The sequence below is a fragment of the Mytilus edulis genome, chromosome 2 (genome assembly GCF_963676685.1).
Source record: "Mytilus edulis chromosome 2, xbMytEdul2.2, whole genome shotgun sequence".
NCBI classification, from domain to species: Eukaryota; Metazoa; Mollusca; class Bivalvia; order Mytilida; family Mytilidae; genus Mytilus; species Mytilus edulis.
In genome coordinates, this window is record NC_092345.1 from 74,209,123 (window position 1) to 74,233,897 (window position 24,775).

At 32.0% G+C, this 24,775-nt stretch overlaps 1 protein-coding gene across 3 annotated transcripts in view; it reads right to left on the reverse strand.

Moving 5' to 3' along the window:
• Window positions 1–2,545: 2,545 nt before the first annotated feature.
• The window catches only part of LOC139512924 (alanyl-tRNA editing protein Aarsd1-like), a 34,475-nt gene continuing 12,245 nt past the window's right edge, over window positions 2,546–24,775 (reverse strand). For all 3 annotated transcript variants that reach the window (XM_071300903.1, XM_071300905.1, XM_071300904.1), the window contains exons 5-13: window positions 21,655–21,712; window positions 14,554–14,713; window positions 12,414–12,530; window positions 11,715–11,845; window positions 10,989–11,055; window positions 6,956–7,047; window positions 5,942–5,996; window positions 5,591–5,685; window positions 2,546–2,872 (exon numbers count right to left, since the gene is read on the reverse strand). In XM_071300903.1, coding sequence (XP_071157004.1) covers window positions 2,737–2,872; window positions 5,591–5,685; window positions 5,942–5,996; window positions 6,956–7,047; window positions 10,989–11,055; window positions 11,715–11,845; window positions 12,414–12,530; window positions 14,554–14,713; window positions 21,655–21,712 — 911 coding nt within the window. In that variant the 3' untranslated portion in view covers window positions 2,546–2,736. The remainder of the gene's footprint in view (window positions 2,873–5,590; window positions 5,686–5,941; window positions 5,997–6,955; window positions 7,048–10,988; window positions 11,056–11,714; window positions 11,846–12,413; window positions 12,531–14,553; window positions 14,714–21,654; window positions 21,713–24,775) is intronic.

Below are 24,775 nucleotides of genomic sequence, written 5' to 3' on the forward strand. Positions count from 1 at the left end.
TCTTATGTGTAGCTGCACTAGAGCACACAATATTATTGTGTATATTGAAATTGTTGCAAAAAATAAAATAAGATATTTTTGTTCTTTAATCATGTTAATTAAAATACATAGTTGTCTCTAGGGTAATCATACCAAATCTCCTGTTTTCTTATTTTCTTACATCAAGTCAAATCACAGTGTCTTAACAATGTTTTAAAACTGTTTACCTTTTTGTATACTCAAAGCCTTATAAATCATGCTTTGTGTGAGCTTCTAGATTAGAATTTGTTTGTCTGACAATTTCCTTACGTCTTTTTGAAATTCTATTCTATCACAGTGGGTCATTTTTTTTAGTATATTTTAAAATTCTGATGAAGTCTAAAACAAACAGAACTCTATTGATCATGTAGTCAACTCTTATTGACATGGTTGTACTGCCTCATACATTACTCTTCAACTTAATCTCATAGAAAATATACTTTGTTATCTAACTGAATGGGCTTTGATAAATTAGGTTTTGAATTTATCTGTTCCTGAACATGGCACTCAAGGCCGTAGCTAGGCATCTTATTTTAGTGAGGCAAATTAATTGAGCCGAGCGAAGCGAGCCGAAAATTTTTTTTGGAGGGTATGAAATGAATGGTGCAAAATCCCGCATTCTAGGCATTTTAGAGAGTTTGATAATGTTTTGAATTTGGACACTTTTTATATATTTTTTTTATATTTTAAGACTTTTACTAACACCAAATTTTTAACAACTTTATTTAAATTTATATGTAAGATAATCATCCAAATATCACTGATTTGAGTCTGCTGCCAGAACATAGAACAAACATCGATTCAGTAGAGTTTGCCAAATTTTTCTATGGCTGGTTCAGTCAACTCGTTTCAGAATCATAATTTTGTCTGTTGATATCCTTATCGCGAAGAACATGGCAAGCCCGCATAATCTCTCGCTAGTCATGCATGCTCTTTTCCAAGTTTTCAGTCGTTTCAGGGCAGTCTGTGTTTCTAAAGGAAGCACATTATCATCAACACAACGGATCAATGTCTTCTTCCAATTCCTTCTCCATCAGCAATTTGGTTACATCATCGGTAGTAACAGTTTTGTTTGCAAAAGGGAATTAAGCTTTCCTGTAAGCACCATCATACAGTTGCAGTTACAAAATATTAAACTCGCTTTTATGCTGACAAAGAGTAGACAAATTAGGGATAGAATGAGATAAGATAAATGTATATGATTCTATCTATAGAGTATATATGATATGGGTACAGGGGAAATGGAATGGAGTTTTTGACGTTTACGTGTAGGCCTAGGTCCATAATTTCAAATTATTTCTGGAAATAGTTGGTGGTATTTTAGTTTCAGAATCTATAAATTTAGGGGTTAGGGGTATGGGGTGTCCGATTCCGAAATCCCGAATATAAAGAAACGAAATTCCGTAGTCCCGAATAAGTAAAGACAAAATCCTGTGTTAAAGGTTCTACCATTCCTCAATAATATCAAATTGGAATATAGGATATTCTTTCAAATTTAAGGTTAAAGAAACATGGATAGAAATTAATCCATGCATGTTTCATATTATTTATATTTTATTTATCTGTGAAGAGAAAGATTAAAGTTCGTGAAATGAATATGCAGACAGGACTACCCCCTTGCGATGACTTGATTGTCAAAAGTTGGTTAAACGGAGAAATGAATACGCAGACAGAACTGCCCCCTTCCGAATACCAGTACTTGATTTGTCAGTCTACTTATCGTTTTTGGATTGTTCTAATGAAGTTATATACAATACTCAGACTCTGTTCACAAAAAAACTAGTTTGCTAGAATTATTCCTTCTTTACCTTCAGTGTCGCTTTTCCTTTTCTGCAAGAGCCTGTTTTTAACTAGAGATCCATGGTGATTATCATTACTAGATTAATGTTATCGAGAAACATCACCCGTTGAGATGCTCAGTTATATCCAGGAAGAATAGTTTAAAAGGAATGATGACAAGTTATATAGAAATTAAGGTTGAGACAGAACAACAAATGACTATTATATTGATATATATGTATAAAAAAAATAATCAGTGTCGAAATTTTAGTGAGGCAATTGCCTCACTTGCCTCAAGGGTAGCTACGGCCTTGGGCACTGACAAAAAAAAGACCTGAACTTTGACCCTTTTTTTTTTTATTAGGGAAAGATTTTACACATTGTCAAATTAAGAATATGATTGATTCATCATCCTATTTGTAGCTAGATTGTCCAGTGGTTTTTATCAATTATGGAATTAAGTTAACCACATAATGTATAGTCTAGCTAGCTTGATTAATGGTTGTGTGAATGTAAAACTGGTTCAATCTCACATTTTGGCTACCTGTACCATGTGTTCTCTTTATATGTACATCTATTCTCTCAGAATAGTCACTTGTAAATGTTTGATATGGTATGTTGATCTGTCTCATTTAAAAAAACAAAATCCTGGTAAACATCCTTTTCAAATTAAAGTTTTGTAGTGAACATTATATAGATGCATTCAACAAGATACCATATAATTCCCTGCAATACATTACAAAAGTCATTAACAGGTGTAGGAGAGACCACTTTATAAAAAATAAAATTATCACAAAACACTTCACCATCTATTTCATTTAAGACCATCATTTGTATTTCACAGATTACAATATTAAAGTGGGATTATTGTGTAATCAAGTCTGAGTCTAAAAGTTTTAAATTTTAATAATTGTTTTGATTTCTACCCATAAGTTGTCATTATAATTCACTCTTAATTCCTGCTATATATTCTCGGACAAGTTTCTCTGCTTTAGTTTTGTGAGACAGTTTATTACATTTTCCCTGATATGGTCCTCTACTACATGATCCTTTCCCTTCCAACAATTCTGCTACCCTGGAAAAAAAAGATGTACCGGTATTGTGAACAATTCTCATGAATAAAATAAAAATGTATGTTTGGGATTTTATTAATTTTATTATATGGTTTCAGATTGGATTGCATTTATTTGAGACATATACCAATTAATTGTTAAGCACCTTCCATATATCATTTCTGTTTATTTTATTTTTTTAACTGGCCTGCTAGTTTCAAATAAGAATAAACAAGAGTGCACACGCTGACAGACATGTCTTGCCTTCTTTACTAACCATTGATATCATGTTGATAGTCCTAGATATAAAGCTATACTACAACTATCACATAAACTTAACATGATGCAAGAAAATGAGTTCAAGGTCAGACCAACCAAACTTAAAATACATGTACACCTTACAATCATTTCATACACCAAATATCTTTAAATATAGCTGACCTATTGCATTTCTAAATAAACAGCTGCGCCATGAGCGCATGATACGCCCGACGTCTTGTGTGGAAGTTTGATGCAATAATCATAAATAGTTTCTGAGAAATTTTTAAGCAATAACCATATATTGTTTTTGAGACACGGCGGGACATGTGAAACCCCCAACCCAAAAAAACAATTAAATATCACTAAAATAAAATTTTGAATCAAAACCAAAAAGTATACAGATCTTTAGATTAATATAACAAAGAAGTGTGTAAAGTTTTAAGCCATTATCATAAATTATTTTTGAGATACGGCGCGACATGTTAAAAGACCCTCCCCTGTTTAACAAAATACCCAATAACTCCAAAACAAAGTTTTGAATCATCACCAAAAAGTATACAGATCTTTAGATTAATATGACAAAGAAGTGTGTAAAGTTTTAAGCAATTATCATAAATTGTTTTTGAGATACGGCACAACATGTAAAAAAAAACCTCCCCCTTTTTTACAAAATACTCAATAACTCAAAAATGAGATTTTGAATCATCACCAAAAAGTATACAGATCTTAAGATTAATATAACAAAGACATGTGTAAAGTTTTAAGCAATAATCAAGAATCGTTTTTGAGATACAGTGCAACATGTGAAAAAAACACACCCCTGTTTTAGTAACAAAGTGCCGTAACTCAAAAAGTTTTAATCTTATTTTCACCAAAAAGTATACAGATCATTTGACCATCATGAGAAACAACTATCTTAAGTTTCATGAAATTTGGATAAGTCGTTCTCAAGTTACCGTGCGACATGTTTACGCCGGACAGACAGACGGACGGACGGACACCGGACATTTGTATACCATAATACGTCCCGTCAAAGTTTTGACGGGCGTATAAAAACAATCTTAACCAGGAAATGAGGCCAATGTCAGATAAACATTGACAGACAGACATGCAAACCTTACAATCATTACATATTTATAGTCCAGTCAAACTAAGATTTAACCTCCAACTAATTGCATCAGAAAATGTTTTAGTTCTAATCTATAGCAGTATGCCCTTTATATACACAGAAAAAAGTCCCATAAAATCTAACTTGAGGAAAACTCAAAATCAGCATTTTTAATTTCCTATGGAAATTAACATTGGAAGGGGAGATAACTCTTGCAAAAATGAGTCTTTTTTGGTCAGTTTTTGGTTGTTTTTCTTGAAATTTATGTAAAGTATGATACTTTGATGGGGTTATAAGTTTGTATTTGACTAAATTATATAATCTTCTACTCATGAAATGTACAAAACCGAAGTGTTATGGGTAGTTTTATTTTTTTTGTGCTTTTTTCTTTAAAGAAATTGCAAATTTGAAGCTTTGTAACCATTTTGAAAAAAATAATGTGAAAATTTGGTATTGTTTATATCTGTATATTATATCTTTTCAGCAACTTACTTATCTAAAGAAACTTTAAACCACAAAAAGAAGAATACATGCTTAATTATTTTTTATTAAATTTGAGATTCTTTACCTTGACATGTTGAAAAATTCAATAAATGGTCAACTAATGAATTACAAAATCTAGATTATAGCTTGTGAAATATATGAAAACACCTTTAGAGTTGTTTGTTACACTCTGAAGACAGCTAAAAAATCAAGAATCAATACATTCTGATGAATAGAAGCGGTAAAGTTATCATTTTGTATCAATTTTTATTGATATTTCTGTCTTTTTTTGCAAGAGTTATCTTTCTTTTCAATGCAAATCTCCATAGGAATATTTAATCTTGATTTTTTTAGTCTTCCTCAAGTTAGATTTTATGGGACTTTTTTCTGTGTATATTTGGGGTATAGTGCTAAAGATTAAAACTTAAAAATCTTCTGTTGCAATTACTTTTGGGTTAGGGTCAAATTTATGCTGGATTGACTGGACTATTAGTTTACAAAAAAGACAAACCAAGCACTTATGTGGCATCTTACAATTAATTTCCCATGTGAATGAGTTGAAATAAATATAGAAATACAATAAACACATTACTATTTGTCTTGTTTTTATTTTGTTTTTAAGCATCTTTATTTGAACAATTAAGACTTATTAACCATATTTACTCATATTCTTTTCCTTTAATATTTGAATTTAAAATCCTTAAAATATCTTTATCCAAATATTTTCCGTTCAAAAGAGATGGACCAAAAGATTTTAGTAATCCTTGAAAATTCAATGAATCTTTATTTATTTATTTTTAATGCAGTTTGCACTTTATATCCCTTGGACCCTTTTAACTGATTTTGATCCTAGTAATCATTCCTTTAGATATATATTCATTTGACTTACTTCGGTCCTAGTTCTTGTATTACAGAGTCTTCACCAGAAAGTAAAAATAAACCAGCACCTTTCTCATCTCCTACTGTTAACAGACATGTTACGGACTAGTAAAAAAATAGAAAAAGTAATATGGTGAATATATTGGTAAAATAGATATATTAATATCATACATTATATTTTTTTTACATGAAGTATTAATTAATTGTAAAACAGCAAAGATGAAAGAAAATTGGCTCCCAGTGATACTAAATTCGTTAAAGCAGTCTTAGCTTTCACGATGTAACAACATTAATTTCTTGGATAAGCATTCATATTTATTCAAAATATTTAACTGTAAAAGCATTTAAGTTTCATACTCACTTTATCATTTATTTCATTGACTATTTTATTCATAAACTCATTGTCACCTTCTTTTCTGAAAATTAAAATATAAATCTGTTAATCCCTATTACTTAACCACACAATGCTACACAAACTTAACAAGACAATGTTGAGTTTTCTATGAGTGAATATATCTCATCATTAACATCTGATTGGTAGAAAATAAAGTAAAATAGACACAAAACTGACTTTATCTTATTTTGTTAAAGAATGAAATATTAACTAGTGACCAGAGTCACCAAATTAACAAATATTTGCAACAAAAATGTTCAGCAAATCAATTTATCATCATTATTTTACAAGTCTTCAAATCATGTTTCCCCCCCCCCCCCCCCCAAATCTGACTGTCCACTCATAAAATGTCCAGAATTCTCTCTAAGTCAAAATTTTTATCATCAATATGTTTCTTAGCTGTTATACAATATCAAATATGGAATTTCCTCATAATCACATCTTTTATCTTTCATCAGAGAATTATTCCTTTCATTGATCTCAGGATATCCCAAATATTTAATGGTGTTTGTGCAACTAATTTTTAACACATTCTAAATTGCAGTTTGTCTTTAATTCTATAATATCACACATAATAGTCTGTCTTTAAAGAATTTATAATTATAAACTAATCAAGTCTTTTAATTTACCATTTTTTGTTATTTGAGTAGTAAATAAATTTAACATTTTAAAAAAGAATTGTATTTTCTAAATGTTCTTTCATGTTGTGTTAGTTTCATTATACATTGGATTTAAATAATAAAAATTTCACAGTGAATATAAATTAATATGATGACCCTACTTTAGTTTACACAAGGCATTAATATGATGACCCAACAATTTACACAAGGCATTCATATGATGACCCTACAATTTACACAAGGCATTCATATGATGACCCTACTTTAGTTTACACAAGGCATTCATATGATGACCCTACTTTAGTTTACACAAGGCATTCATCCCATCCTAATCTGTATTTAAAGAGAAAGAGATTCTGACCTATGAAGCACCAACACCGTTTCTTTGTCGGGATTGGTTTTGAATTTATAAGCTTCCAGCAAAGCGAGGTCTCTCAACAATGATAAAACTGCCTGAAAAAAATATGAATTTATTTTATGAGCACAGGTGACATATATAGAGCTGTTTGTTCAGTTCCAAAGATGAAGAACTTTGAAACAAAAATGCAAAATAATAGCTCAAGGGCAATAACTCCACTAAAATATCAATTTACAATTTTGGTTGTGACTTATTTGATATCATGTATATTGATAATTGAAAAAAAGCTTAAAACTGGTAAAAAAATAGGGAAATTAATTCTATAAACAGCCAAATTTAAGAGTCAAGTCATATCGGCATATGAAGATTTTCAAGCGCAGATCATTGTACTGTCTTGTTTGTTTATCATGCTTTAAATGTATTTACTATTTCCAACTTTCTCATATCTTTATGCATACTTGACCTATATATAGCTGCTAAAATCTATGTCATTTATTCTTTGATGGGTGGTTGTCTCATCAGCATTCATACCACATCTCCTTATTTTGTATGTATGAATGAACATAGGAGTAGAATGATTCTGAAAGTAATAAATTTGGTTAATATAAGTGGTCTAGTGCTTTAGGCATAGTGCAATGCTATTTGGTGCCACAATATCTCAGTAGCATGAGTTCCAATCCTGTCAAGGGAAGAACATACCAGATGCTCTGCAGGGTGCAGCTTTATACGACCGCAGAGTTCAACCCTGAACAGTTGGGGCAAGTATGGACACAACATTCAAGCTTGATACAGCTCTGAATTTGGATTGTGATTAAATAGTTGACACAACATAGGTTTCTGACACAGAATGAATGTAGTCTAAGAATTTGAACTTAACCAGATGCTCCGCAGGGCGCAGCTTTATATGACCGCAGAGGTTGAACCCTGAAACGGTTGGGGCAAGTATGGACACAACATTCAAGCTGGATTCAGCTCTAAATTTGGATTGTGATTAAATAGTTGACACAGCATAGTTTCTGACACAGAATGAATGTGGTCTAATGAACTTAAAATATTTTTTTGCCTTTGAGCAATTCACTATGCTGTTGAATATTAATCCTCTCAAAAAAATGTTTGAAGAAATTTTCTTTTTATTTATGAAATCTGAAATGAGAAAAATTTAACCCCCCCCCCCCCCCTTTCCCATTTTTTTCATATCCCTCTTTCCCTTTTTCTAAAACTGATTTCAATTCAAATTTCTAATGAAGTTTGCAACATTAACTACTCATTTAAATACGGGTACATCATAAAATATTAAAATGTAAAATAAAGTGCTTGTTATCACTGAATGGTAAAGATTATTTTAATTTATCAGTTGGTAGTAAAAGTGAATATACATTGTATATTGTATAAAACAATGATTTAAGTTGATTCAACTACTATTCTGGACAAAGAAAGATAACTCCAATTGAAAATTTCTTGCTATTGCACAATATTGTGCAATTAGATATTTCTTGCTATTGAGCAATACTGTGCAATTGAAAATATTAGCTATTGCACAATACTGTGCAATTGAAGATTTCTTGCTATTGCGCAATACTGTGCAATTGAAAATTTCTTGCTATTGCACAATACTGTGCAATTGAAGATTTTTTACTTTTGCTGAATACTGTGCAATTGAAAATTTCTTGCTATTGCAAAATACTTAATATAATAATTTTTGATCCTGATTTGAACCAACTTGAAAACTGGGCCCATAATCAAAAATGTAAGTACATGTTTAGATTCAGCATATCAAAAAAGCCCAAGAATTCATTTTTTGTTAAAATCCAACTTAGTTTAATTTTGGACCCTTTGGACTTTAATGTAGACCAATTTGAAAACGGGACCAAAAATTAAGAATCTACATACACAGTTAGATTGGGCATATCAAAGAACCCCAATTATTCAATTTTTGATGAAACCAAACAAAGTTTAATTTTGGACCTCCTTTTGGACCAACTTGAAAACTGGGCCAATAATAAAAAATCTAAGTACATTTTTAGATTCAGCATATCAAAGAACCCCAAGGATTCAATTTTTGTTAAAATCAAACTATGTTTAATTTTGGACCCTTTGGACCTTAATGTAGACCATGAAAACAGGACCAACAAGAATGTGTCCTCAGTACACGAATGCCCCACTCGCACTATCATTTTCCATGTTCAGTGGACCGTGAAATTGGGGTAAAAACTCTAATTTGGCATTAAAATTAGAAAGATCATATCATAGGGGACATGTGTACTAAGTTTGAAGTCGATTGGACTTCAACTTCATCAAAAACTACCTTGACCAAAAACTTTAACCTGAAGCGGGACAGACGGACGGACGAACGGACAGACGGACGGACGGACGGACGAACAGACGGACGGACGGACGGACGCACAGACCAGAAAACATAATGCCCCTCTACTATCGTAGGTGGGGCATAAAAATTAAGAATCTACATACACAGTTAGATTCGGCATATCAAAGACCCTTTGGGCCTGTTATTTCTAAACTGTTGGGACCAAAACTCCCAATATCAAACCCAACCTTCCTTTTATGGTCATAAACCTTGTGTTCAAATTTCAATGATTTCTATTTACTTATACTAAAGTTATGGTGTGAAAACCAAGAATAATGCTTATTTGGGCCCCTTTTTGGCCCCTAATTCCTAAACTGTTGGGATCTCAACTCCCAAAATCAATCCCAACCTTCCTTTTGTGTTTAAATTTCATTGATTTCTATTTACTTATACTAAAGTTATTGTGCGAAATCCAAGAATAATGCTTATTTGGGCCCTTTTTTGGCCCCTTATTCCTTCACTGTTGGAACCAAAACTCCCAAAATCAATCTCAACCTTCCTTTTGTGGTCATAAACCTTGTGTCAAAATTTCATAGATTTCTATTTACTGAAACTAAAGTTAGAGTGCAAAAACTAAAAGTATTCGGACAACGACGACGATGCAGACGATGAAGCCAACGTGATACCAATAAAAGACCAAAAAAATTTCAATTTTTGCGGTGGTATAAAAACTTAAAAAATTTTAATTGGACATTTACCTATTATGGTCCAATATCCAAAATCTAAATACATGGTAGATTCAGCATATCAAAGAACCCCAAGGATTCAATTTTTGATGAAATCAAATAAAGTTCAATTTTGGACCCTTAAGACCTCAATGTGGACCAATTTGATAACTGGGCCCAAATATCAAAAATCCAAATACACGGTTAGATTCAGCATATATCAAAGAACCCCATATATTCAAGTATATTCAAGTTTAATTTGGAACCACGATTTGGACCACCATGAAAACTGGCCCCATAAGCAAAAATCTTAATACATGTTTAGATTCAGCATATCAAAAAACCCAAAGAATTCAATTTTTGTTAAAATCAAACTAAGTTTAATTTTGGACCCTTTGGACCTTAATGTAGACCAATTTGAAAACTGGACCAAAAATTAAGAATCTACATACACAGTTAGATTCGGCATATCAAAGAAACCCAATTATTCAATTTTTGATGAAATCAAACAAAGTTTAATTTTGGACCCTTTGGGCCCCTAATTCCTAAACTGTTGGGACCAAAACTCCCAAAATCAATCCCAACCTTCCTTTTATGGTCATAAATCGTGTATTTAAATTTCATAGATTTCTATATACCGGGTACTTATACTAAAGTTATGGTGTGAAAACCAAGAAAAATGCTTATTTGGGCTCCTTTTTGGCCCCCAATTCCTAAACTGTTGGGACGAAAGCTCACAAAATCAATCCCAACCTTCCTTTTGTGTTCATAAACCTTGTGTTTAAATTTCATAGATTTCTGTTTACTTAAACTAAAGTTATAGTGCGAAAACCAATGTGTCCTCGGACGACGCCAACGTCATACCAATATACTTTTTTGCGGTTGTATAAAAATTTGATAACACAAATTTACAGATCTAACATTGTTGGGCTGATGTTTAGACAAACTATACATGTATGTTTATCATTACAACAGCCGAAAGCAATCATTGATTTAGTTTTTCAACCTTTTGTGCTGATTTAGAAGCTTTAACTGCTTTGTCTGCAAGATCTTCCTGTTCTTCTAATGGTCCTCTGAAAGAAAAAAAACCAACCTTTAATAGTAGTTATGTGTTAACAATGAAGAGCACAAGGAATCTTAAAGTCTGTATCACTTATTTTAAAATAATTTATGACATGCAATGACTAATAGTGTTGAACAGTTATGTAAAACTAGTGTCATCAGAAGAAGGTTTATGTTAGCAAAATATAGAAACAATATAATTATGTGATGCTTCAGGTAATGGCCACAGTTATGTTTCATAGAAGACACATATAGTCTGGCATTCAATTAATTCCTTCTACATTGGCAATCATATTGGATGCAAGTTGAAATCATTTGAATTCTAATCTCAAAATCAGAATCAAAAAGGCTAAAATAATTCTGTTTTTATTTTTTTTATTTTTTTATTTACTAGGTGCACATATGGTGCTAATACATGTATTGACAGGGTTGAATAATTCATCCATCATTTGTTTTTACCCAATCTCTCTGCACTAATTTGAATTAGAGAATGCGAGAAGTTAGCCGATATGTATTTCATTTTTATATATGGCTGTCTTATATTTATTTTGCAAAACTGCATTTTTAGCAAATATTAAAAGTAATATGAAAACCATTGCACCTAATCTTCAACTATACATGAAAAACACATCATCAATATTTGCATTCTCTGTATTTTTAGATCACTTACTTTAAGATAGTCATTAGAGATTTTTCAACTTGGTAACTACGACCTAGATACTGTCGCACTCTTTCACCAGCCACAAATAATAAATTTGACTTATTCTTTTTTCCCTTCTCAAGTCCCAATAATTTGATAAGCTGAAAAATAGAATTTATATGAAATAATGAAATTGTACTTAGGATTTATCTACAATTAATTTATTTCTAGCAGCTCCACTGTAAAGCTATCATGTCCATATTGCATGTCCAAAGTAAAGTACCCCAGTAATAACACTTTTCAGTTAATAGTACCACATGAGGCAGAGTTACTGACAAAACTTGTTTTTTTTTTTGTATAGTAAATACATTTCTTCATTATAACCATATGCATGCATTTTCATGTTCAAATAATTCTGTGTTATTAATTGTATTACCGGTAGTTAAGCAATTTGTGGAACACCTCGCAAGGAACACTTACCAGGTATATCATAATTTGTTTCGAATTTCAAAGTTCTTTAAAATAGTCTTTAGTAGTATTTTCTACAGATTTCAATATAAGACTACAAATAATGTGCTTGATTAGATACATGTGTTCCACAATTACCTGTTAATGTGCTAGATTAGATACATGTGTTCCACAATTACCTGTAAATGTGATAGATTAGACACATGTGTTCCACAATTACCTGTAAATGTGCTAGATTAGAAACATGTGTTCCACAATTACCTGTAAATGTGCTAGATTAGATACATGTGTACCACAACATAATGTATTGTCTAGACCCTCTATGGATAATACTCGCACTGGTCCTTCATGATCATCTGGTAAGCCTCTACAACGAGCCTACAATATTCACAGGCTCACATAATATAAATATTGATTAGGTTTCTCAGACAATACATGATAATGAAAATTTTAAATGTTTTTTTATTGAAGTAGAATGTAAAATATTGTAAACATGTATATCATTATTTTCACTTGTATGCTGTTTATTTTATTGCTTTGTTGTCAATAACATTAACGGTACCAATTTTTCTGCACCAGATGCGCATTTCGACAAATAATGTCTCTTCAGTGATGCTGCTTAAAATATGTGGGAAATTTCCCAGCATATGCAACAGTTATCTCGGACACTACATAACTTCATAATTACATTAAATGTATGTTTCATTGTACAGTTGTAATACATTAAGTTTAATTGACTAACAGTAATCTGGCGTCATTCTCACATTAATATTCATTTCACAATGAAATGTGTCATTAATGATGACATGAGCTATCACAATAAGATACACAGGAAAATAAAAGAAAACTTGATAGAAATGGTGTTTACATGTTCCTCGTTTCTCCTTTTTTTTTAATATATATATCCTTTTGTTTTCCAGTTTGAATGGTTTAATAGTCATTTTTGGGGCCCTCTATAGCTTGCTGTTTGGTGTGAGCCAAGGCTCCCTGTTGAAATATGTATTTTGACCTATAGTGGTTTACTTTTACAAATTGTGACTTGGATGAAAAGTTGTCTCATTGGCACTAAAACCACATATTCTTATTTCTGTTAGTTTTACAATGAACATACTTCATATTAGGGATGGCAACGAGTACTCGAGTACTCGATCGAAAGTCTGAGAACTCGAGTACAGTTTTAGTACTCGGATACTCGTTTGCCTGTTATATATCTTGAGATATTTTCTCTTCACATTTCTATTCACTTTAGATCTGTTGAAATATCCCCTTCGTCATACTAAATAAAACCAATTAAGAACATAATTATGTTTATCCTGAGGCTACTATCTGGTATAGTAGTACCATCAATGTCTTTTACTTTCAAGGGAATGTTTTCATGTGCAATACTTGTAACGTCAAACAGTCTTTCGTCGGAAATTGTTGACCAAATCATATTTCTAAACAAAAACAAAATCAAAATGTGGTCGCAACTGATTAGAGACATATTTAACGGTGTTTGTACACGGATCAACACTTTCATGGATTATTAATTTAACACATCACAAGCCGTGAAACTTACTTTTGTTTGTTAATCAAGACTTCTATGTAAATGTGATTGGTATTAGATGTACATTTAGATTAATTTAATTACTCTATATTTGAAACTTAACTATAATTGTTTAATTTACAATTGAAAGATAGGCAAAAGTACGAGAGCGACATTTCAACTAAAAAGTCAAAAATAAACTGACAACGTCATGGATAAAATAAAAGAAAATTAGACAAACGATGGTGCCAAAAAAAAACAAAGAAAAAGTTAGACTGAGCAACACGAAAAAGCACAAGTAATTTGAAGTCCAATATTGTTGAAAAACAAGTGGACAAGTTGTATCATAAAAAATACCAACTCCTCAGGAACAAATGATATGTATACTGTCTACTTTGTAGGACTTTATATGCAAATATTTTATTGGAATTTGGTTCATGAACACGTACTCAAACAATACTTGCTGTTATGATAGGTTATTTGTAGACACCGCCGTCGGTAATTCATTGTTTAATTGACACAAAAAGCAGAGGATCAAGCTATGTATGCAGTACGTTTGTCTTGTTTATGAAAGGTAATAACGAAAACACTGCATCCAACCTAAAATCTGAACTTTTCAATAGACGTTTAAGATTCATCCCAGTACTTCGAGTACTCAAGTATTTTGACGGAGTATCCAATTATTAAATTTCAGATCTTTTGTCATCCCTACTTCATATACATATTTGTCATGTCTAAGCAGAATTCTTATTTTTCTATAATAATCATGATTGATAATAATAACTTACTTCAGCTAACTTAGGGTCATCTTTATCATGATATAATACTGGTGTGATTTCATGATTGTGGTGTAACCATTAACACACAGTAACTTACTTCAGCTAACTTAGGGTCATCTTTATCATGATATAATACTGGTGTGACTGGAATTCTATCTCTTATCCTTTCATTGACAGCATCTTCAAGAACTGTAATCTGTTCTTCTGTTATTTTAGGTGTATCTAATTCTATGGATGATATCTTCTCTCCTAAATTCCTAAACAATATAAGAGTTGACTAAAAGTTATTGAATATCTTCATTTAAAAGTGATATTTCATGTTTGAAACCATTCTTGATTTTCATAGCTTCAATTGGTTTTTTATAATTTCAATGTTGATGAGTATAAGGAGAAGAGAGAATTATACAGAACAATATTTCTTTGAACCAAGGGGGGGGGGGGGCACCTTTTTAAAAAGAAGCAAAAACAGAAGATAACCAGGTGCTCCGCAGGGCGCAGCTTTATACGACCGCAGAGGTCGAACCCTGAACAGTTGGGGCAAGTATGGACAAAACATTCAAGTGTGATACAGCTCTGAATTTGGATTGTGATCAAATTTTTGACATTACATGGGTTTTTTTTTTACACAAAACAAATGTCAAGATTTTACAAATCAATTAAAGATTTCTTCTTCAAACTTTTTAAATCTAAAATTAAATAGTTGACACAGCATAGGTTTATCCCCTTAAAAAAAAATATTTGAAGAAAAATCTTTTTTAATTTCTGAAATCTGAAACCCTACCCCCTCCCATTTTTTTTTCACCTCCCCCCGATTCCTTATTCAAAATAATCTCAATTCAAATTTCTAATGGAGTTGGCAACAAAAACTCTCATTACACCAGATGCTCTACGACCGCAGAGGTTGAACCCTGAACGGTTGGGGCAAGTATGGACACAACATTCAAGCTGGATTCAGCTCTAAATTTGGATTGTGATCAAAAAGTTGACACAGCATAGGTTTCGGACACAGAATGAATGTGGTCTAATGAACTTAAAAGTTTTTTTTTGCCTTTGAGCAATTCACTATGCTGTTGAATATTAATCCTCTCAAAAAAATGTTTGAAGAAATTTTCTTTTTATAGTCCAGCAGATAGGTGCAATATATGAAGGAATTGTGCACTTCGTGTTAAAAGCACCAAATTTTGCTCAAACATACTTCTATCTATACTCTTCAATTTTAGATATGGAGGCAAGCTGGAAATATAGTTAACTTCCGGTAAAATCCAAAATGGCAGATGCATGTTTAAATTTCAACTTTTCTTAATTCTCTTTCAATTTTTTTAGTTTAAACTAAAAGAACTGATGTTTTAATTGATCTGAATCGTATTAGATGGGTTTCAGTGTTGCTGAAGCAGCAATTTGGATGAGTTTGGTTAACTTCCGGTCGAAATTTCATGTCAAAATTCAAGAAAAATGTTGACTTTTAATTTGCAAAAAGTGAGAAGAATGGTGTAATAAAATCAGGTATTTATTTCTTTGGAGATCATTAAAATTCAATTGATATGGTCACGTGAACACTACTGTTTCATTATTATATATTTGAATGAAGATAGACATACACTTCGATAAATCAAGAGTCTAAAAAACAATTGAAAGATGAGCTCTTAAAGATTTAAACTTATTGAGGCATCATATAATCGAAGACCAGGTAGTTCGTCCCCAAATGTTGAAGAGGTTGACCGGATTTTAGTTCATTTAAATGCTTTGGAATTTAGTGTGACATCCATTTACTCTGAATTAGTACACCATTTGTATAGGGACCAGCTGGTGACCACATCCGGTTGCATGAATTTCTCGCTGCATAGAACACCCATTGGTGGCATTAGGCTATTGTCTGCTCTTTGGTCAGTCTCTTTGATATATTCCTATTTCTATTCTCAATGTTAAATCTATAATTTGTAAAAATATGACAGACGAATAGCTGCAATGCCATACACCCTCAAAGTGTATCAATATTGGTGCTGGATATGTTACTTTGGCTGGAAATCTCGTTAAATACAAAGAACTTCCATGTTAACCGTCTACGACCCATCTGTATACACAATATGATGGCAGGGGTCTTCCACGTACAAAACAATGCCACATGGCATAAGACCTGCCATCTAAACACAGAACTAAAGAGAGCTAAAATAAGACATCAAAGGATACAGATGATATGTAAAAAAAAAACAGGCAATCGGAGCGGGAAACCCACCCGCACCGTCAATGTGTACAAATGCGTCAGTACACACTTTATTAGAGAAGCTCAGTGCTGGAGACCTCATTGTACAAGAAACGAAATATCATGTCCAATGTCTTGCTTATCTTTATCGACAGGCATCAAAAGTCTCTACTGAAGATGAGACTGAATAAGGAGGAACGCACGAATAAGATATGGAATCGCATTAGCTGACATCATCAGCTACAATGAAGATTCCATAACCGAAGAAGATTTAGCACCAGGATTCAAGATGTCATGTTTTTTCTATAGGCGAATAAGGAATCTAGATGTTGACATTGAAGACAGAGTTTATAATTCAAGATAAAATAATAGACTTCTTACATTTTAAAATTATTGGTTGTTTGCCTGTGAGAGAACTTTCACATGTTTGACTTGGATGGAGATTTGTCGCAATGGCACTCATACAACCTCTTATATTTAATGCTTGCTTATTTACCTGATATTCAGGAATAAAAACAAAGGAAAGAGAATTAACTTGCTTTCAAAGATAATATAGAACCCTCGTTTCAGAAAGCAGGTGATGATGCCTTTGACTAAAACTAAATGCAGTTTTATAAAGCAGTAACAATAATTCGCAGCGACATGTTTATTCTTACATTTTGGTTTGACGATAGTTTTCCAGTGAACTGGGAGGAGAATTATGTTTCAAGATCTCTTGTAGCTCTTGTTAGTATGTTGTTGTATGGACAATATATAACAACTGACTCTTATAAGCAGGAAACACTAACGATTGCTTGGATATTTATATTTGACAGCTACAAACTAATCCTTAACGTTAACTCTCCAAAGATCCGTCATCATGCATCTAAAGAAACATATGCACTTAGAAATAATGGTTCACTGTCTGACGGAACACATGAAATAAACATTTTGTTAAGTCTGATGGAGGCACTGTTAACAGATAACGCATTAGCCCTGCGAAGATGGATGGCAGCTTGACAAGAAATGGCAAGACTTGCTAAAGAGTTTGAGAAGAGGGGCGAAAGATACCAGAGGGACAGTCATATATCGATTTCTTGATGAAGAGAACACAGGTGACCATGAGCAGAAACTAAGAGCTCAAATGTCGTTTATCCATGATGTAGGTTCTGTGGTAGAATAGGTAGGAAATCAATTTCTTGAAGACAGCAACGAACTGCTTTGGTTGTTCTGTATACCAATTAAAGATATAGCTCCCTCAGCAGTTGTTGATACTATTCGTCGTTGGTTGAATAGAAAAGGGACTTTCCGATTTGATTTTCCTCTGAGTTTAGTATTTTTGTGATTTTACTTTTTAGAACCATTGACAAGATGTAACTATCGTAGACAATATAAAGATTGACAGTACAAGGAAACGTTGTCAAAGGCAATCATGCTAACCACGAAACTGATAGAGCTTCTCACGTGTAGATAAAAACAAAACAGAGCTCATTCATTTTCTGTCAAATTAACAGATGGATGAACACATTTTCGAGATGAGAATTATTGCTATAGTTGTTACCGATGTATTAGTACTTGTTTCATGTCATTGTGACAATGCAGCTGATATTTATGGGTTGCTTTGGGACTGGAAACCACTTCGTATACATTTTAATTCATGAGCTTGCTAACTTTTTAGGAGAAGAAAAAGCATATGCATTGCCTGTTTTCCATGCATTCACTGTAATCGACACTGTGGCATAGATCGCTGGTTAATGTAAAAAGAAACAGGGGATACATGAATGGTATTGAATGGTGTCACACGAGTATACACCGTTATGAGAGACCAGGGTTGCGTCCAATATCGTAGCAGCTACGTAGTGCTACGTAGATGTTTGTCTACTGAACGAGTAGCTAGTCTAGCTGCTATCTATATTTATGTTGCAGCTAGGCTAGCTACACGTTCAATAGTCATACATCTACGTAGCCCTTTGCAGCCGCTACAATACTGGACGCAACCCATGTGAGTACTCTGAATGTCGACACCACTATTACGCAATTAATCGAAGGATTTGTTATGCTGATGTTTGATCGAACAATATCAATGGTAAAGGACATTTAACCTTTTTTTGGACAACATTGCTTTTTTTTTTTATCAAACATATGTTTTTGTCTCTAAATTACGTTTACTTATATTTTGATATTTTTTACCGGAAGTGACAAATTTCTGAATGAAATACGCCGAGGGTTTCAAAGAAATGATACATTATTTCAAACCATGAATACACAATAATATTATAGTCTACACAGCAAACTTTGGCTACCAGCTGTGAAATTTGAATAACCATTGATCATACTGTTATCAAATGCATGTCCGCCATTTTAATGATAAAACCGGAAGTGGATAAAATCAAGCTTGCCTCCATATCTAATTTTGTTTAGAATGGTCCAAACTATGTTTCTACAAAATTTTATGCTTTTATAACATAGTGCACAATTGTTCACCTATCTGCTGGGTAACCATTAATCAGTTATCAAATGCATGTCCGCCATTTTGATGATAAAACCGGAAGTGGATAAAATCAACCTTGCCTCCATATCTAATTTTGTAAAGAATGGTCCAAACTATGTTTCTACAAAATTTTATGCTTTTATAACATAGTGCACAATTGTTCACCTATCTGCTGGGTAACCATTAATCAGTTATCAAATGCATGTCCGCCATTTTGATGATAAAACCGGAAGTGGATAAAATCAACCTTGCCTCCATATCTAATTTTGTTTAGAATGGTCCAAACTATGTTTCTACAAAATTTTATGCTTTTAACACAAAGTGCACAATTATTCACCTATCTGCTGGACTATTATTTATGAAATCTGAAATGAGAAAAATTTAAACCCCCCACCCCCCCCCCCCCCCTTTTTTTCACATCCCTGTTTCCCTTTTCCAAAAACTGATATCAATTCAACTTTCTAATGGAGTTTGCAACAATAACTACTCTTTTAAATACATCATAAAATATTAAAATGTAAAATAAAGTGCTTGTTATCTCTGAATGGTAAAGATTGGTTGGTAGTAAAAGTGAATATACATTGTTTATTGTATAAAACAATAAAAAAAACTTCATCATCAACATTTTATATTGGCAAATTTCCAATGAAGTTATTTACATAAAGTTATTGGCAAATAAAATTAGAAAATGACATCATAGTCATGTCTGGCAAATGTCCAACATACATTATCTAAAAATATCTTAGATAAGATAAGGAAAAAAAGCTTCATCAGCAACATTTTATATTGGCAAATTTCCAATGAAATTATTTACATAAAGTTATTGGCAAATAAAAATAGAAAATGACATCATAGTCATGTCTGGCAAATTTCCAACATATTATATTATCAACTACTATTCTATACAAAGAAAGATAACTCCAATTGAAAATTAATTGCTATTGCACAATATTGTGCAATTAGATATTTCTTGCTATTGTGCAATACTGTGCAATTGAAAATTTCTTGCTATTGCACAATACATGATATGGAATCCTGATTTGGACCAACTTGAAAACTGGGCCCATAATCAAAAATCAAAGTACATGTTTAGATAAAGCATATCAAATAAGCCCAAGAATTTAATTTTTTTTTAAATCAAACTTAGTTTAATTTTGGACCCTTTGGACCTTAATGTAGACCAATTTGAAAACTGGACCAAAACTAAGAATCTATATACACAGTCAGATTTGGCATATCAAAGAACCCATTTATTCAATTTTTGATGAAATCAAACAAAGTTTAATTTTGGACCCCCATTTGGACCAACTTGAAAACTAGGCCAATAATTAAAAATCTAAGTACATTTTTAAATTCAGCATATCAAAGAACCCCAAGGATTCAATTTTTGTTAAAATCAAACTAAGTTTAATTTTGGACCCTTTGGACCTTAATGTAGACCAATTTGAAAACTGGACCAAAAATTAAGAATCTACATACACAGTTAGATTTGGCATATCAAAGAACCCATTTGTTCAATTTTTGATGAAATCAAACAAAGTTTAATTTTGGACCCCCATTTGGACCAACTTGAAAACTAGGCCAATAATTAAAAAATCTAAGTACATTTTTAAATTCAGCATATCAAAGAACCCCAAGGATTCAATTTTTGTTAAAATCAAACTTAGTTTAATTTTGGACCCTTTGGACCTTAATGTAGACCAATTTGAAAACGGGACCAAAAATTAAGAATCTACATACATAGTTAGATTCGGCATATCAAAGAACCCCAATTATTCAACTTTTGATGTAATCACACAAAGTTCAATTTTGGACCCTTTGGGCCCCTTATTCCTAAACTGTTAGGACCAAAACTCCCAAAATCAAACCCAACCTTCCTTTTGTGGTCATAAACCTTGTGTTAAAATTTCATTGATTTCTATTCACTTATACTAAAGTTATTGTGCGAAAAAACCAAGAATGCTTATTTGGGCCCTTTTTTGGCCCTTAATTCCGAAACTGTTTGAACAAAAACTCCCAAAATCAATCCCAACCTTCCTTTTGTGGTCATAAACCTTGTGTCAAAATTTCATAGATTTCTATTCACTTAAACTAAAGTTATAGTGTGAAAACCAAGAAAATGCTTATTTGGGCCCTTTTTGGCCCCTAATTCCTAAAATGTTGGGACCAAAACTCCCAAAATCAATCCCAACCTTCCTTTTGTGGTCATAAACCTTGTGTTAAAATTTCATTGATTTCTATTCACTTTTACTAAAGTTAGAGTGCGAAAACTAAAAGTATTCGGACGACAACGACGACGACGCAGGACGACGACGCCAACGTGATAGCAATATACGACCAAAAATTTTTAATTTTTGCGGTCGTATAAAAACAATGCTCTAGCAAAAAATATTATTTACTGGTCAGTCTTATCAAAACAGTTTGCAGTAACTGTTGTAAAACAGTTAAAATTATAAAGGTATGTCATAGTATTTCTTATTAAACCATATCACTTCTCTTTCACATGACTATCTTTTATATGAACAAACCATGATGTTGTTGGAAATCCAAACATACTCTCTGCAACTGTAGTTATCAAGTGTTGACCTGAAATACATGTTCATACTCATTTTCATTGATTTTACAAATATTAAAATCTTAACAGAGAACTTAAGGTGGCTCGGGCGTATTCGAAGTTTCTATCAGAAGTGCCGTATTTTTGGTTATTTTATTCTTTAAAGAAAATGATTCAAATTGGTCCAAAAAAAATAGGGGGTCACGGAATATTTAAGCTCAAATTTTTACTTTTAAACAGGTATGTAAAAGGGACCATTTTTCAATGAAATGATAGGGGAAATAGAGTTGTTGACATATTTTTTTCGGAATATCAAAAAAACGTTCTATGACAACTGTTATATGAAAAGCTGGAATATAGCTTCAAAGAATGAGCCAATAAAAAACATAGGTCACCCATAAGGAAAAAAAAATATTTTACCTTAAAACCCAAATTTTGGCGGGAAAATGGTGAAAATGGGTGAATTGTCATTTTGACCCTTTAAAAAATACTGATAATAACGAAAATATTCTATTAGTTACATAACTACAATGATTTGACATTTCTAATCAATCAAAATATTAAAACAAATTATATCGAATTTACGACAAATACTTTTGTAATTCATGCGTGAAATTATGCGCAGTCGAATAGTCCCCAGCCACCTTAACATTATAATCAATTATACTTGTATTGTGAAATAGTTTCAATAGAAAACTATTGAGATGTGTAAAACATTACCATTTTCTTTATTTGCATATAATAACTTTCAAGTATTCTTCAAGAACTACAAAAAAATGAAGAAAGTTTTTCATAAACATGTGCACGCATAAGTTTTTTTTAAAGAGATATATATTTATATGCGGTTCACATATGATTTTTGAAGTATGTAATTTATTCTATTGTGTTTTTACAATAGTTGTAAATCATTTTTGACGGTCAGTATATAATGATAGTTTGCACGAGATTTAACTATCAAGGTTTGGGCAGTGACCATTGTCGTACGTTTGTGTAGTATTGAAGTTTAATTTTCATTAAGAAATCTGTTTTTTTAATGTATTGAAGTTGTATGAAAAGAATTAATGTGTTTTGTATATATTTTGTAGATGTTTGATTGCTGTCTTTTACTGGTTGAGATTGTGTTATGTTTATAAAGGATTTGTTTTCGTAATTGCATGGTTTCCATATTCGAAACATGAACTGTTAGGGGTCATCCATAATTGTCAACCATTTTCCAAAGTGTACAAAACGTACACTTTTTCAGATCCCCCACCCTCCCTCAAAAAGTGTATCAACCATTTTCAGATTTCAAGAGAAGAATCAGTCATTCTTAATAAAAAGAAGATCCTGTCTATTATATTTTAGTTTAATATAGAAATTTGCATTGGAAAAAAACTAAAACATATCTGACTGTTTTGTTTGATGACATCTATGATGCTTGTGTTTTGTCAGAATAAAGAGTACAAAAATTAGTGTTTCCCCTATCACACAGTGGGAATGGTAACTCCAAATAAAAAAGGGCACATAGAGCATGCAAAAGATTATCAAAAGGGCACATAAATTATGCTAAGAATCAAAGAAAGGGAAATGCATGGTTATATTGCATTTGTAAAGTATGGACTGACAGTTGTTGATGGAATCAGAGCTCAAGACAGTAATCAATAAAAGTGTAATGTTTTAAAACATTTTGAGTTTTTAATTTTCCTGCCTGTATTTCTATTTAAAAGGTCTCTGTAAATATGCCATTCATGGCACTATTATCGTTTATGTATATATACTGTAACGTGTACATATATTTGATATTTTTTAAGTTAAGGTTAAACTTCATATGGAGGTGCTCCTAATTAAAGGAAGCTTATACTAAGAAAAAATCAGTTTACTTCCGGTTTACTGGTTTACTATTTTGGAACGCATTACAAGGAAATTAATCGAATGACCAGTTTAAAATCTTTTCACAAAATGACGTCTTGTCAAAATCAAAACATTCAAAGAATTTAGCATGTTAGTGTTTCCATCAATTTTGTTTATTAAACAGAGTAAAACGATATCGATCAATAATAAAGCAGGTGAAATTGACAATCAGGGGTACTGAGAAATGCTTACAAACTTTTTGTTTAAATAATTTTACTGGTTCATATTTTTGAAAGATTTAGTTTTCATATGATTTGATCTTGTAATCGTTCAATCCTGATTGAGTAGAATTATGATATCGAAATCAATATCATCAAGTGAAAATAATAAAGAAGAAATAAGAAGAGAAACACACCCAAGCCAATTCTCGATTTTATAAATCGACTTTCCCTAAAAACGATATAAATTCCGGAAATAAAAAAAAAAGCGTACGGTAAAAATGTTGATTTTTTAACCCCCTCCCCCCAAGTGTACGTTTTGTACACTTTGGAAAATGGTTGACAATTATGGATGACCCCTTAATGATGTTTGATAAAATATTGTGATCTCAAGATCTTGTTATTAAAATTGATATTGTCATTGCGCCTAACAGTACCTAAATATATATTTAGTTTTCTATTATGCCTTCATTGTATAAAGGTACATATCTGAATGTCAAAACATTTACTAAATTTTATCATCGGTATAAAGACATCATTCTTAAATATAGCTCAACATGCAGACTTTTTATACGTTCAGGTATTTCACATCCAATTTTTTATGGAAATATTCTTTATAAAGCACAAAGGTGTCAGTATTCACCTCATAAACTTACAAAACCTTTGAATAGACTTATTAAGAAGGGATATAATTACGATACTGTTGTCAAGTCATTAAAGATTGCATATTTTGGCGTTAATATTGAGTCACTGATAAGGTCTTTGCGTCGGAACTAAACACATTTATTCTAAAAACAGTTGTTGGCATGACACGGGTTATGTTCTTCTCATATATGTTATGATGGTATGATACTAAACCCCTTACGGGAAGGATTGTGCCTGATGTTCATATGATGAAATCATAATCTTTCAGTCAGTTTAATTGAAGTCTGGAGCTGGCATGTCAGTTAACTGCTAGTAGTCTGTTGTTATTTATGTATTATTGTCATTTTGTTTATTTTCTTTGGTTACATCTTCTGACATCAGACTCGGACTTCTCTTGAACTG